Raw genomic sequence first — 13,053 nt, 5'->3', positions numbered from 1 at the left:
GAACTGTTATATCACTCTTTTTAGCCGCTTGAAGTAGAGGGTTAATGCCTCCATAGCTTCCTGCCGCGTGTGGATCATAATAAATTTGCTTCAATAAAGACTTTTGCCTTGTGTTTTTTTTTTTTCAGATTGTTAAGACAACAGTAGGGGGGGCCGGGACAAGTTCAGACATGTTTAAACACACTTCCGCATCTCTCCCCTTGGTTTTATCAGGGGGAGGGGTGTTGCAAGGGTCTTATCAGCTGTTACCATGACAATAGGGGAGCTGACCCATTAACCATTAGCTCAGAATTCCTACTGAAAAGGGTGTTAAAAGCAAATGCAACTTTTTTTTTTTTTTTCTCGTTTGTTTCTGCCCCTACTCTGTTTTAAAAAGCAGGAAAGATTTTGTGAATGCCTTTTGTTTTGTGCTCTGCTCTATCTGTGAGCTCTTAAACCCTGTCTTTTAACTAAAAACTGTTAAAATAAAGACGCTTCTTTTCTGGGTGGGTGTTTTGACCGAGTCTGTTTCCCTACTTCCGCCTACGTGTTCAGAAAAGCGCATTTCCGCCGCGTCATTTACCCTACTTCCGCCTACGTGTTCAGAAAAGCGCATTTCCGCCGCGTCATTTACCCAATTTCCGCCTATGTCATCAGAAAAGCGCATTTCCGGTAGGGGGCAGGCACTCCCATTTCCGGTGATGTCATCAGAAAGCGTATTTTCGGGGTTAAACACGCCCCCACTTCCGGTGATGTCATCAAAAGTGCATTTCCGGGGGCGGGGCTTGAGGGGGCGGGTCATGGGTGGGGGCGTGGCTTGAGGGGTGGGGACAGGGGTGGGGGGCGGGGCTCGAGGGGTGGGGCCATGGGCGGGGGGTGTGGCCATGGGCGGGGCTACCACCATTCATTCCTATGGGAGGGGCGGGGCTTAGGTGAAGGGTGGGGTGGGGCCATGGGTGGGGGTGTGGCCATGGGCGGGGCTACCACCATTCATTCCTATGGGAGGGGCGGGGCCATGGGCGGAGACTAGGGCGTGGCCATGGGTGGGGGCGGGGCTATGGGCGGAGACTAGGGCGGGACAATGGGCGGGGCTTAACCCGGAAGTGAACGCTGATTGGTCGATCCTTATCTTATCTCACCTGTCAATCAGTTTGACATGAGGTGTACCCATTATACTACTGATGACATTTGCTATCCTCCAGTCCTCTGGTATTTGCCCGGTTCTAATTGACATGTTAGCTAAGGATTGCAAAAGTTCTCCAATTTCTACCTTAAGTTCCTTTAATACTCTCGGGTGAATTCCATCCTGTCCAGGGAATTTGTCACTTTTTAGTTTGTCAAGCTGAAAGTATATCATGTCCAATTCCACATATACTGTTGTGAGGCTGTCCTCTATGCCTACGGTGAATATCTTCCCTGTGTTTGGAATTGTTGTAGTGTCCTCATTTGTGAAGATAGAGAAAAAGAATGCATTTAACTTATCGGCAACTTGTTTGTCTTCTTTGATTGACCCTTTCCTTCCTTGGTCATCGAGAGGGCCCACTGCATCTCTTGCTGGCTTCCTTCCTTTTATATATCTAAAAAGAACGTGCTAGTAGCTCTTAAATTATATGAGCTAAAGAAACAGCTACTAGAAACACCTGCCTTTTTTCAATGGCTCAATGGGAAACAAAAATAAAAGATTGCAGCAACAAATTTAGATTCCATTCAGCAAAATTCAAAAATAATTTGAGGGGGGCAAAGATGTGCCACTCCCTTTAGGGGTGAACTACACCTGGATGAAGTGTTATCTCAGAGGCTTGTGTTTTACATGGTTCCTTGTATGCAGATTTATGTAGTCATATTTTAATTCTCTAAAGGAATAGCTAAATTAAAGAGAACATGAGGATACTGCAATTATAAGCAGCCATACTGAAATTTGATTCTACAGTATTATAAAAGTTCAACAACTGTCAGCTGGAGCATATGGAAAATTTGTCAATATCTAGGAATTTTAAGATTCCGTAATTTTCCTAAGGCTTCATTCCTTTTTCCTACAGAGCTGTAAACTTTTTTATATTTTGAAAATTCTTAATATTGCTTTGGTTGACATGAATTTTGTCTCCAGGATTGAATATACCTGTTGAAACAAATCATTCATGATGCTGCAGATGGTCAGGATTTGTTGACTGAACGGTGAAATTTTGGATGCAGCAGCTTTCCTGGAATCTCCAACAACATTCCTAATAGGGTTACTTTGTTGGTTACATTTGAAAAATATGCATGGGAAGCAGCCAAGCTTTAACATACAAGTGCTATGCTTATATTATCACTCTCATCAAGTCACTTCATCGGCTCTCTATCCACTTCCACACACAGTTCAAACTCCTTTTATTGACTTACAAGTGTATTCGCACTACAGTTCCTCAGTCCTCAGTCTTTCTAATTTCTTTTCTCTCCCTATACTCCTCCCTTATGTCTCATCTCGAGCACTACAATCTAACAGTCAGAATCTATTAACTATTCCATCCATAAGGGACTTATTTTACGATACTATATGCAATACTATATTCTCTGTCAGAGCCCCCACCCTATGGAACGCTCTCCCATTGGATATCAGACTGGAAGAACCTCTAGACAAATATAAGACCAAACTAAAAACTTTCTTATTTAGGGACGCATTTCTAACATGAGAAGGGGCAATAGATCTAGCCTACATACTCAGTGCCCAATAATGAATAGCAACCGCTTTTAAGAAGCATCATCCCCCCTCCTTTGTTTTTCTCCTTGCCTTCTTGCCACCCTTTTATATTTATTTTATCTCGATGTATTTTACTCTGTACGTTTAATGTCTTGTCTATTGAACATTTATTTTTTATTCTTTTAAATTTTTAGTTTTGGAAACAGTCTAGGTACAAGTTGATAGACGGTATATCAAGTACATAATAAACTTGGAACTCTATTCATGGATTTTATTTGTATCCTTCCCCCCTGCTGCCAACTCAAGACTCCATCCTTTCTATCTTGCCTGGAACAGGCTGCCTGAGTCAATACGTCAAGCTCTGTCTCTGGCAGTATTCAAATCTAGGCTAAAAGCCCACTTTTTTTCAAGGCTGCTTTTAACTCTTAACTCCCACTCAGCTGGAAAGTACCCATGTCTGTTTTATCATTCTCTCTTTAAGAAATCCCATAACCCCTATTGTCCTGGTTTTTTAGTTAGATTGTAAGCTCTATTAAGCATGGATTGTCTCTTACATGTTTAATGTACAGCACTGCATACATCTAGCAGCACTATAGAAATTATAAGTAGTAGTAGTATTAGCAGGAGAGGGGGAAGCAGGAGCCACAGTTACCCTGAGGGCCATTTTCTGAATCACAGCATCCTCTGTGGCTTAAGAATCCGATTTATAATGTTTCACAAAAAAAAAAAACTAGTGAAACAAAGACCAGAAAGCTGCCTTATAAATATCTTCTTTAGAAAATAAATCTCTGTCCCAACTTAGAGCTCCACAACATATCACTCTTAGTATAATTCTTTTATTACAACTCTTCAATTCTTCTTTTTTGTGTTATATATCATCTTGTCTTAACTCCAACAGAAGACCTCAGAAACACCACTCCTCTGTCCCATGTATTAGGTTACAAAAAACATTTACGAGAGTCAGATGACAGCGGTTATGGACGGATCCTTGACAAAGCCGTAGCGAAACATGTCGGGTCCAGCCGCCTAGTCTATCAACATAAAGCAAAGACTAACTACTACAAAATAAGTAACAAGAAATAAATAATACTGAAGAAATAAAAACACAAAAGCACCGTATTTTTCGCTCCATAAGACGCACTTTTTCCACCCAAAAAAGTAGATGGAAAAAAGGGTGTGTCCTATGGAGCAAATACCCAAATCCCACCCTTACCCCCACCCCCGTTACCTTCCAGGACTGTCGCCCGCCCCCCCGCTGCGGGTTGCTCACTTCTGAAATTAGAAGAAGGGAAAGGCCAGGCGGGTGCAGCGATTGCATGCTGCCAGCCAAGAAGCCTTACCCCCGACGTCAATTCTGACATTGGGGAGAAGGTCTGGGCCAGTGCACTTTGGTTTCCCTCTGAAACCCAGTCCCTGTATTGCCGAGCATACTTCTCTCCATTGAGCATAAAAAGCTCAAGTCTTTTGAAAGAAAAAGAGCTTATTTTTCCACATCAAATATACGTAGTCCAATTTCCCCAGTAGCTGAGTCCTTGTAGAGGCTTTTTTCAAGGCTACTGCCAGCACTAATCTACTGGCCATAAGCATACTCACAACCAGCTTATGAGCATGAGCCCAGATATCTGAGCCAAATACCTGGAGACTGCATATTAAGAAAGCAACATTCCAAAGTTTCAGGTACAGTAAATCCGTTATCTCTGTAAGGAGGATAAGCACCAAATCCCAATGTTTCAGCCTTAGGACAAAGTTCACTAAATATGTTGATGTCCCCCTCCTTCACATTCACGTCAACATTGGTCATACATTCGCTTCAAACACATCGGGGTATAATACCATTTATATCCCTTTTCAATAAGGCTATTATTTATAGAAGCTTCAAGTAGAGATTTTAAAATTCATTCCCAGTATCTTCCAGCTGTATACCAAGTTCTCATTCCCACTAAGAAAGATATTTAACCCAAGGACTGCTTGCAATAGTAATGCCTTGTGGTAGTACTACAGGGTGAGGGTTGTAGGGGAAGACTCTCTCTAGTGGGGTTTTCTCTGTTCCTAGTTCCTTCCAATGCCCTTATCTTCAAAAAGGCAATATTTGACCTTCTATCTACTGCCTCAGGGTGCTGAGGCTCTAACTATCCCATCTTTTATAAGAAGGATCCTCCTGGCTTGACCCAAAGCCGTTTACACATTGGGCTGGAGTAGAAGCTAAGTACAGTCTGTTTTTGAGAAGCCTAACCCTCTGCTGACCCAACAAAGTTACTGAAAGGTACGTAAAAGGGAAAGCCCCATGTTGTGGCCTCCACAGCTCTCTTAAAAAGAGAGCCAAGAAATAGTCCATAACGGAACACCTCCAAGTAAGTGTTGCCAAATAGTGAAATAAAGTCTGGCACAATTACTCCCTCCCTGCCTCCAGAGCCTAAGAGTACTCCCTCCAACACTGCCTCAGGAGCATCCCACAGGGTTTTATGAAGGGAAACACTCTAGAGAGCTTCTGACCCCCCTCCCCCTTTTCTAGGATTTTATTTCTTTGTAACCCCTCCTCACTCAATGCTTCAATGATGCATAGAAAGCTGTGTTGTATGGAATGTTAACGCTCTGCTGGAACAAGGAGATGGAGGGCTCCTCACCTCTTCCTGAGGAAAATTCCCTTCTTCTAGAGACAGGCTGCCAATGCGATAATTGCCAGGTCAATTACATTTAAGTGCAGAATGAGCTGGTTTTAAAAAATTATTAAACACACAACTATTTGTGAATTCATGTGAATGTGATGTTAGTTTGAACAGAAGTGCAGTAAGCAGTGCAGAAGGCAGCTGTTAACATATGTATTATATATTGTTTGTTTGTATTATCTTATGTGTGTTCTTTTGGAAACCGCCTACGCTTTAGGCGGTGTATAAATTTTAAAATAAACAAACTCCCTCAGTCTTTCTCCAGAAACAAGGATAGAATGGACTCAAAGATCACCTCAGTCTCTTATGGCCTAAGGCGGTGGACATCCTTCATAACTCTTCCCAGACCAAACAGCCCAGTGACTGCACAGAAACTTTGCTGAAGGCATTGTATGAGTGTAGATCCCACCAAAACAGGGTGTCTCAGGGATTCCAATTCACCATGGCCAGTGGCTCAGATTCTGCTCTTAAGAGCACTAGAGATGCAGCTGGGATCCAAGATGGCCACTATTACTACTGGGGCATAAGTCTCTACTTGGATGGGGGTGGGGTGGAGCACGAGACTGCATACCTGGTTTGCCCCACTGCACTTCTGCATTCAGAAAAACCTCAGTGTCATCCTATTTACACTTGCTCAGTGTGATTGTATTTAGGACAAAAGAGCTGGTCAGTGTCCTAATATGCTAGCTCCCAGGAACAATTGCAGTCTCTCACCTCCCCCCCCATGTCATTAATACCTGCTCTGGCATTCTATTCTCTCTCCTCACCCCCTCCAAAAAAAAAACAAAACCCACACCTTAACTCCCTAGTCCCTACTCATGCAAGGAAAGGAGCCATGATAGAGATTATGACGAGGTGGGGGAAGGGATATGAGATTACCACTTTGGCTTTGATCCCAGGACCCTGACCTACCTCACTTCCCAACCTCACAGGTGTCTCACAGGCCAGCTATCAGGTCTGACCTTCCTAAAGCAAAGGTCTGCAGACCAATGCTTATGAAAAGATCTACAGACCGATCTCTGAGAGATCCTGACCAAATAAGGCTTGCTCCACCAGAAGACAAAAAGACTCCCTTAAGCTCAATCTATCCAGAACTTCTGCTGCATCAGTACAAGATGTGCCATCACTTTCTGGAGACAGAATGCTATTAAGTTCAAGTGCTGCACCACTACTTAACACCAGTGGTGATACCTTATTCTCTCTGTCTTCATCTGCTGGCAGGGTGGTATAAACCCAAGTGTTGTACTGGTCAAGCTGGATGATAAAGAGGGTTTTAAAAATATATTTCATGAACCTAGTCAGCCAGTTATGTTTTTGAAGTGAAGGATGATTCCAGGGATGGTTATGACTGGCAGGAGCTTTGAAAATGGATTTGTAGGGCTGGCTACAGACAGCATGTGTTTATTATTACTGTCCCTCAAAGTAAAGATGTTTACAAGTATTTGGGGGGAGGCGAGGGGGATACAGCATACAAAGAAAGATACTGAACGTGTATGGAGGGGAGTAGAGGGAGGAAAGGAAAAAGATAGATACTGGACTGGGGAGGGGGGTAGGAAGGTACAATGCATTCTACTATTGTTAGGATACAACATATCTTTACATACACACACATATATATGCCAAAGTTCAAATACCCTGCTGTTCTTTCAGCCTCTTGCATCATCTCGCCTCGCATCATGTTTAATTTTTGCACATGGTGCCTGCAGTCCGCTCCAGAGCCTTGTCCGTAAGACTTACAAAAACAACAAAAAAAGAAGCAGCAAGATCAGTCTGCTGTGAACATTTACTTGCTTACTGGATTATTTGATAAAACACTATTTGAACCACATAGAACAAATCATTGCAGATGCAGAGAAACAAGACACAGATTTTGAACTAACCACATTAGAAATAGGACAACAAAATCAATCACATACACCAGAAAAGAAGAGAAACAGAAATGAATATCAAGGAGCAGGCCACACTATCATCTGGGAGAAATTAGTTCTAACAATCTGGATCTGAATGTTTGATAAATCAAGTCTAAAGACTATCTTTAAAATTTACTATAAAAGAGCTTTCCAAGTTGAAGGACTTTTGGATGCCACCGCCTAAGCATCCCTGTTTGGGCAGCTATAAATAGAAACATAGAAACATGATGGCAGATAAAGGCCAAATGGCCCATCCAGTCTGCCCATCTGCAGTAACCATTATCTCTTCCTCTCTCTAAGAGATCCCTTGTGACTATCCCAGGCTTTCTTGAATTCAGACACAGCCTCTGTCTCCACCACCTCTTCTGGGAGACTGTTCCATGCATCTACCATCCTTTCTATAAAAAAGTATTTCCTTAGATTACTCCTAAGCCTATCACCTCTTGACTTCATCCTATGCCCTGCCATTCCAGAGCTTCCTTTCAAATGAAACTCGACTCATGTGCATTTTTGCCACGTAGGTATTTATTTTAAAATTATTTCTTTATTGAATTTCAAGTTTTCATGACCATAACAAAAATTAAACACAATAGCTGTATAATGGAAATTATGACACCACAAAAAAAAAATTATTACAAAATAAAATAATAGGAAACAATCTTTATAAAGAGAGGGGTGGTGATATCAACGGAGATTTTATACTCCAATTTTTAAAAGATAAAGAAAAAAAAATGAGTGCCTTACTCTGGGCTAACCTTCCTTTTCTTACAAGTTTGTGCCTGAAGATCCAACGGGGTACTAGAAGAAATAACCACTTTACCCACTATAAATTTAGTTAATTGTGATGCACAATGGGAAGTTAAAGTTTGACGTCAATTCTAACATCGGAGAGGACGTTCTAGGCTAGCCAGGCAGCGATTGGCTGGCCCAGAACGTCCTCTCCAACGTCAGAATTGACACGAGTGGCGAGAGTTGGCCGGCCCCACAGGGAAAAGCAGGGAGAACTTGGCGCCGGCCTGTTCCCGATGGCGGCGGTGGCACTCAAGTGGCTAAAGAGCCGCAGTTTGCCGGCCTAGGGAGAACACTGGAGGGTGGCCAGCTGTGCACCCCCTTGGGACGTAAACTCGGGGCGGGGCGGACCGCCCCCCCCCCACCCTGATATGCCACTATCTGTACCTCCCTCCCTCCCTATGACCAAAAATTCTCCTTTCTTCTATTCCCCGTGTACACAACCATCTCTTACCCTCCCTTCCTCTCTCCCAAGTCCATGCCTTCTGTGTCCATAAACCCATTCCCTCCCCCACCTCAGCATCTCTTTCCCTCCCTTCCTCTCTCCCAAGTCCATGCCTTCTGTGTCCAAAAACCCATTCCCTCCCCCACCTCAGCATCTCTTTCCCTCCCTTCCTCTCTCCCAAGTCCATGCCTTCTGTGTCCAAAAAACCATTCCCTCTCCCACCTCAGCATCTCTTTCCCTCCCTTCCTCTCTCCCGTCCATGCCTTCTGTGTCCAAAAACCCATTCCCTCCCCCACCTCAGCATCTCTTTCCCTCCCTTCCTCTCTCCCAAGTTCATGCCTTGTGTCCAAAACGCACTCCCTCCCCCCTTTTGTGTTCCGCGTTTGCCTCCCAGCCCATCTTTGCAACTTTCTCAGCAAAACGGAGCTCGAGCCAAGAGGCTTGTCTCCTGTTTCCTGCCTGCCCTGCCGCGCACAAATAGCCGACCGGAAGTATTCTCCGACGTCAGCGCTGACGTCAGAGGGCAGGCTTTGCTTAAGCCCTCCCTCCGACGTCAGCGCTGACATCAGGGAACACTTCCGATCGGCTATATGTGAGCGGCAGGGCAGGCAGGAACAGAAGACGAGCCTCGCGGCTCGAGATGTATTGAACTCCGCGGGTCGCCCGTCCAGCTCTCTCCTGTCCACGTGGGGCGGACCGCCCCCCGCCCTAGACTGTGGCCTAGGACCCTGGGGGAGCCTAGGCCCTCTGTCAGCTCCAGGCCCCTAAATGCAGGACTGGTGGTACTGCCCTGATGGCGGCCCTGGTTGTCACACATAGGAAGGGAGAGTGGTTGATCCAGAGCTCTTCGTTCTTCTGGGGAGAAGCTGACTGCCTCCAGGGAGGACATTGACTCCGTTTGGCTGCCACCTCCAGCCGAGGACTTTTCACCCGGCACAGCTGATAGCCCCCGCTCCACAAAAGCATCCATTGGACCGGATAGGTGCTGAGCCGACCCAGGTTCAGCTGGATAGATCCGGGTCTTAGCCTTCCTCTTAACCACTGAGCAGGTAATAATTTTCTCATGGCATCCTGTCGAGCGCTTCAGGCACCCATTTTGTTCAGTCTCCACCCCACGTAGGTATTTAAACATCTCTATCATATTTCCCCTTTTCTGCCTTTCCTCCAAAGTATACATTTTGAGATCTTTAAGACTGTACCCATATGCCTTATGATTAAGGCCGACCCCATCCTTTTTATATCTTTTTGAAGATGCGGTCCCCAGAATTGTACACAATATTCTAAATGAGTTCTCACCAGAGTCTTATACAGAGGCATCAATACCTCGTTTTTCCTTACTGGACATATCTCTTCCTATGCACCTTAGCATCTTTCTAGCTTTCGCCGTCACCTTTTCAACCTGTTTGGCACATAAGTTCTTCACCCCATAAACTGTACCGTTCCTTTGGGTTTTTGCAGCCCAAATGCATGACCTTGCATTTCTTAGCATTACATTTTAGCTTCCAAATTTCAGACCATTCATCATGCTTTGCTAGGTCTTTCCTCATGTTATGCACACCATCCAAGATGTCTATCTATTGTAGATTTTGATATCATCTGAAAAGAGGCAAATCTTACCCAACAGCCCTTCAGCAATATCACTTATAAAAATGTTAAAGAACAGGCCCAAGAACAGAACCTTGAGGCACACCACTGGTTAACATCCCTATCCTCAGAGTGATCTCCATTGATCACTGCCCTCTTGTCATCTTCCACTCAACCAGTTTCTGACCCAGCACTCAGTTTATTTATTAGACATCTGTGAGGAACACTGTCAAAGGCTTTGCTAAAATCTAAATACACCACATCTAGCATACTCTCTTTATCCAATTCTCTGGTCACTCAGTCAAATAAATTGATCACACAAGACCTACTTCTAGTGAATTCATATTGCCTTCAGTCCTGTAATCCACTGGATTCCAGAAACTTCACTATTCTCTATTTTAAAAGTATTTCCATGAATTTGCTTACTACAGAAGTAAGACTTACTGGCCTGTAAAGCACAGTTACTTACCGTAACAGGTGTTATCCAGGGACAGCAGGCAGATATTCTCAACATATGGGTGACATCAACCACAGAGCCCTGATGTGGACAGCTTTACAAGCACTTCCTTGAAGAACTTTTAGAAAGTTCATGAATGCTGCACAGCGCATGCGCGAGTGCCTTCCCGCCCAACATAGGGCATGCGTCTCCTCAATTCAGATACCTAGCTAAGAAGCCAACCAGGGGAGGTGGGTTGTGAAAATATCTGCCTGCTGTCTCTGGATAACACCTGTTACGGTAAGTAACTGTGCTTTAACCCAGGACAAGCAGGCAGCATATTCTCAAACGTAAGGAGTTCTTCTTCACCCAGAGAGTGGTGGAAAACTTGGAATGTTCTTCTGGAGGCTGTTATAGGGGAAAACACCCTCCAGGGATTCAAGATAAAGTTAGACATGTTTTTGCTGAACCAGAATGTACGCAGGTAAGGTAGTCTCAGTTAGGACACTGGTCTTTGACCTAAGGGCCGCCGCGTGAGCAGACTGCTGAGCACAATGGATCACTGGTCTGATCCAGCAGCGGCAATTCTTATGTTATGACCACATCCAAGTAACCCTTGCTCATCAGGGCCACCTACTCAACAGCCATGCCGTAAGCCCACAGTATTCTGGATTCTCAATAGAGACTACCAAGTGAGATCTACTTGAACTGGCAGTCTGAAACCTTCGTCCCTCTGGAGACTAACAAGGTCCGCATACCATGGTCTGTGGGGCCAAATCTGGAGCAACCAGGACTACCAACCCCAGATGACTTCTCCTAGCATGGGCCATTGGGGAAACATGTACAAGAGCCCTTTTTCTAGCCACTGTTGAACTAATGTGTCCAATCTCGTGCTTCCAAGCTCGTATCTTCTGCTGTAAAAGTGATCTGCCTTTGTGTTTACAGCTGAGGTCATCAGATCCATCTATGTACGCACCCACTGCTGAATTATGGAGATGAATGCCTGGGGGGATAGAGACCATTCCCCCGGGTCGAGTCTGCTGACTGAGAAAGTTGGTCAGCACATTTTCCACTCCTGCTACATGCACGGCTGAGAGGGCCTGCAAATGAGATTCTGCCCACTGAAAGAGAAGTTGAGCTTCTAGGCGTAATGGGGCACTTCTGGTGCCTCCTTGACTGCTAACACAGACCATCGCTGTCGCATTGTCTGAGAAGATTGACTGCTTTGTCTTCCAGAGACTTCTCCAGTGCCTAAAGTGCTAGTCAAACGGCTCTGAGTTCTAGTCTATTTATGGACCACTTTTGCTAAGAGTGTCCAACAACCATGAACTGGGTGCCTGTTACAATGATCCTCCCCCTCCCAAACTGTAAAGGCTGGCATAAGTTGTTAGAATCTCCCAGGAGGAAATTTGGAGAGGCATGCCTCTCGAGAGGGCAGTCAACTGCAGCAGCCACCACCACAGACTGCTTTTCGCCTTCGGTAACCAGGGAAGAAGTTGCCGAAGCGAGTCCGTCTGAGGAGACCAGCGAGAAAGAAAAGTCTTGGGGAAGCCTCTTGTGCACTCTTGCCCAAGGGACCATCTCTATGGCTGCGACCATTGACCCCCAGGAACTGCAGATAATTCCATGCGGTGGGAGTCCAACTCTATAGCAGTTCTGAAATCTGTTTCTGGAGCTTAAGTCTGTGTGGCTCTGGAAGAAAGACCTGGCCCAAAGCAGTGTTGAAAAAAACTTCCACATATTCCAAGCACTGAGTTGGCTCCAGCTGGCTCTTCTTAAAGTTGACAATCCATCCCAAATCCTTGAGTTGGACCAGTTCCAAAATTGCTAGTTCGCCTTCCTCCTTGGACCGGGTTCTGATTAGCCAATCATCTAAATATGGGTGCACTTAGATCTCTGCCTTATGGAGGTGCACTGCTGCCACCACCATCCTCACCTTGGTAAAAGGGTGAGGTACCAAAAACGCAGTTAATTGTCCAAAGAAAACAAATTTAACTGAGCGGTGGCAAATAATACACTTGCAAGGATGTCTCAAATAGAATGTTGTCCCCAGTGAAATGACCTCTGGTCTCAAAAGAAGACATTCTCTACGACACTTTTGAGTTTCTCTTGAAAGATCAGGAAACATTTGAATTTTACATCCAAGAAACTATTTCTGTTTGTTTTTAAAGAAAAGCCTAAATAACCACATTTTATCAATTGAAAGAGCTACTGTTAATATCATCGTAGATGGTATTGCAATGTCTCTATCTGATATTTCCAAAGTTTCTGATATATTTAATGATGCTTGGTCAGTTATTTTTGTTTGTAATTGAGTCCCATTTTTGTTAGGCAAATAATACACTTGGGAAAAAAGGTGGAAAAGTTTCCTATGGAACTTGCAGAATTTCTACCAGTTATCTCCTAAGCCAGGGGTGTCCAACCTTTTGGCTTCCCTGGGCTGCATTGGCAGAAAAAAATGTTTCTGGGGGCCGCATAAACGCGCAAACGCTGCAGCAAGACAGAGGAGGGAGCCGGCAAGATGGTAAACACCCGGGGGCAGCAGAGGAAAACACTGCATTGCC

General features: G+C 44.6%; 1 protein-coding gene across 2 annotated transcripts in view; it reads right to left on the bottom strand.

Annotated features, from left to right (window-relative positions):
• MRNIP (MRN complex interacting protein) overlaps positions 1–13,053 on the bottom strand; it is a 72,959-nt gene that overhangs the window by 21,419 nt on the left and 38,487 nt on the right. For both annotated transcript variants that reach the window (XM_033926926.1, XM_033926927.1), the window contains one exon: positions 6,960–7,057. In XM_033926926.1, coding sequence (XP_033782817.1) covers positions 6,960–7,057 — 98 coding nt within the window. The remainder of the gene's footprint in view (positions 1–6,959; positions 7,058–13,053) is intronic.

The sequence above is a fragment of the Geotrypetes seraphini genome, chromosome 18, assembly GCF_902459505.1.
Source record: "Geotrypetes seraphini chromosome 18, aGeoSer1.1, whole genome shotgun sequence".
In the NCBI taxonomy this organism is placed as follows: domain Eukaryota; kingdom Metazoa; phylum Chordata; class Amphibia; order Gymnophiona; family Dermophiidae; genus Geotrypetes; species Geotrypetes seraphini.
The sequence above is the reverse complement of the archived record's forward strand: the minus strand, read 5'-3'. Positions and strand labels throughout refer to the sequence as shown.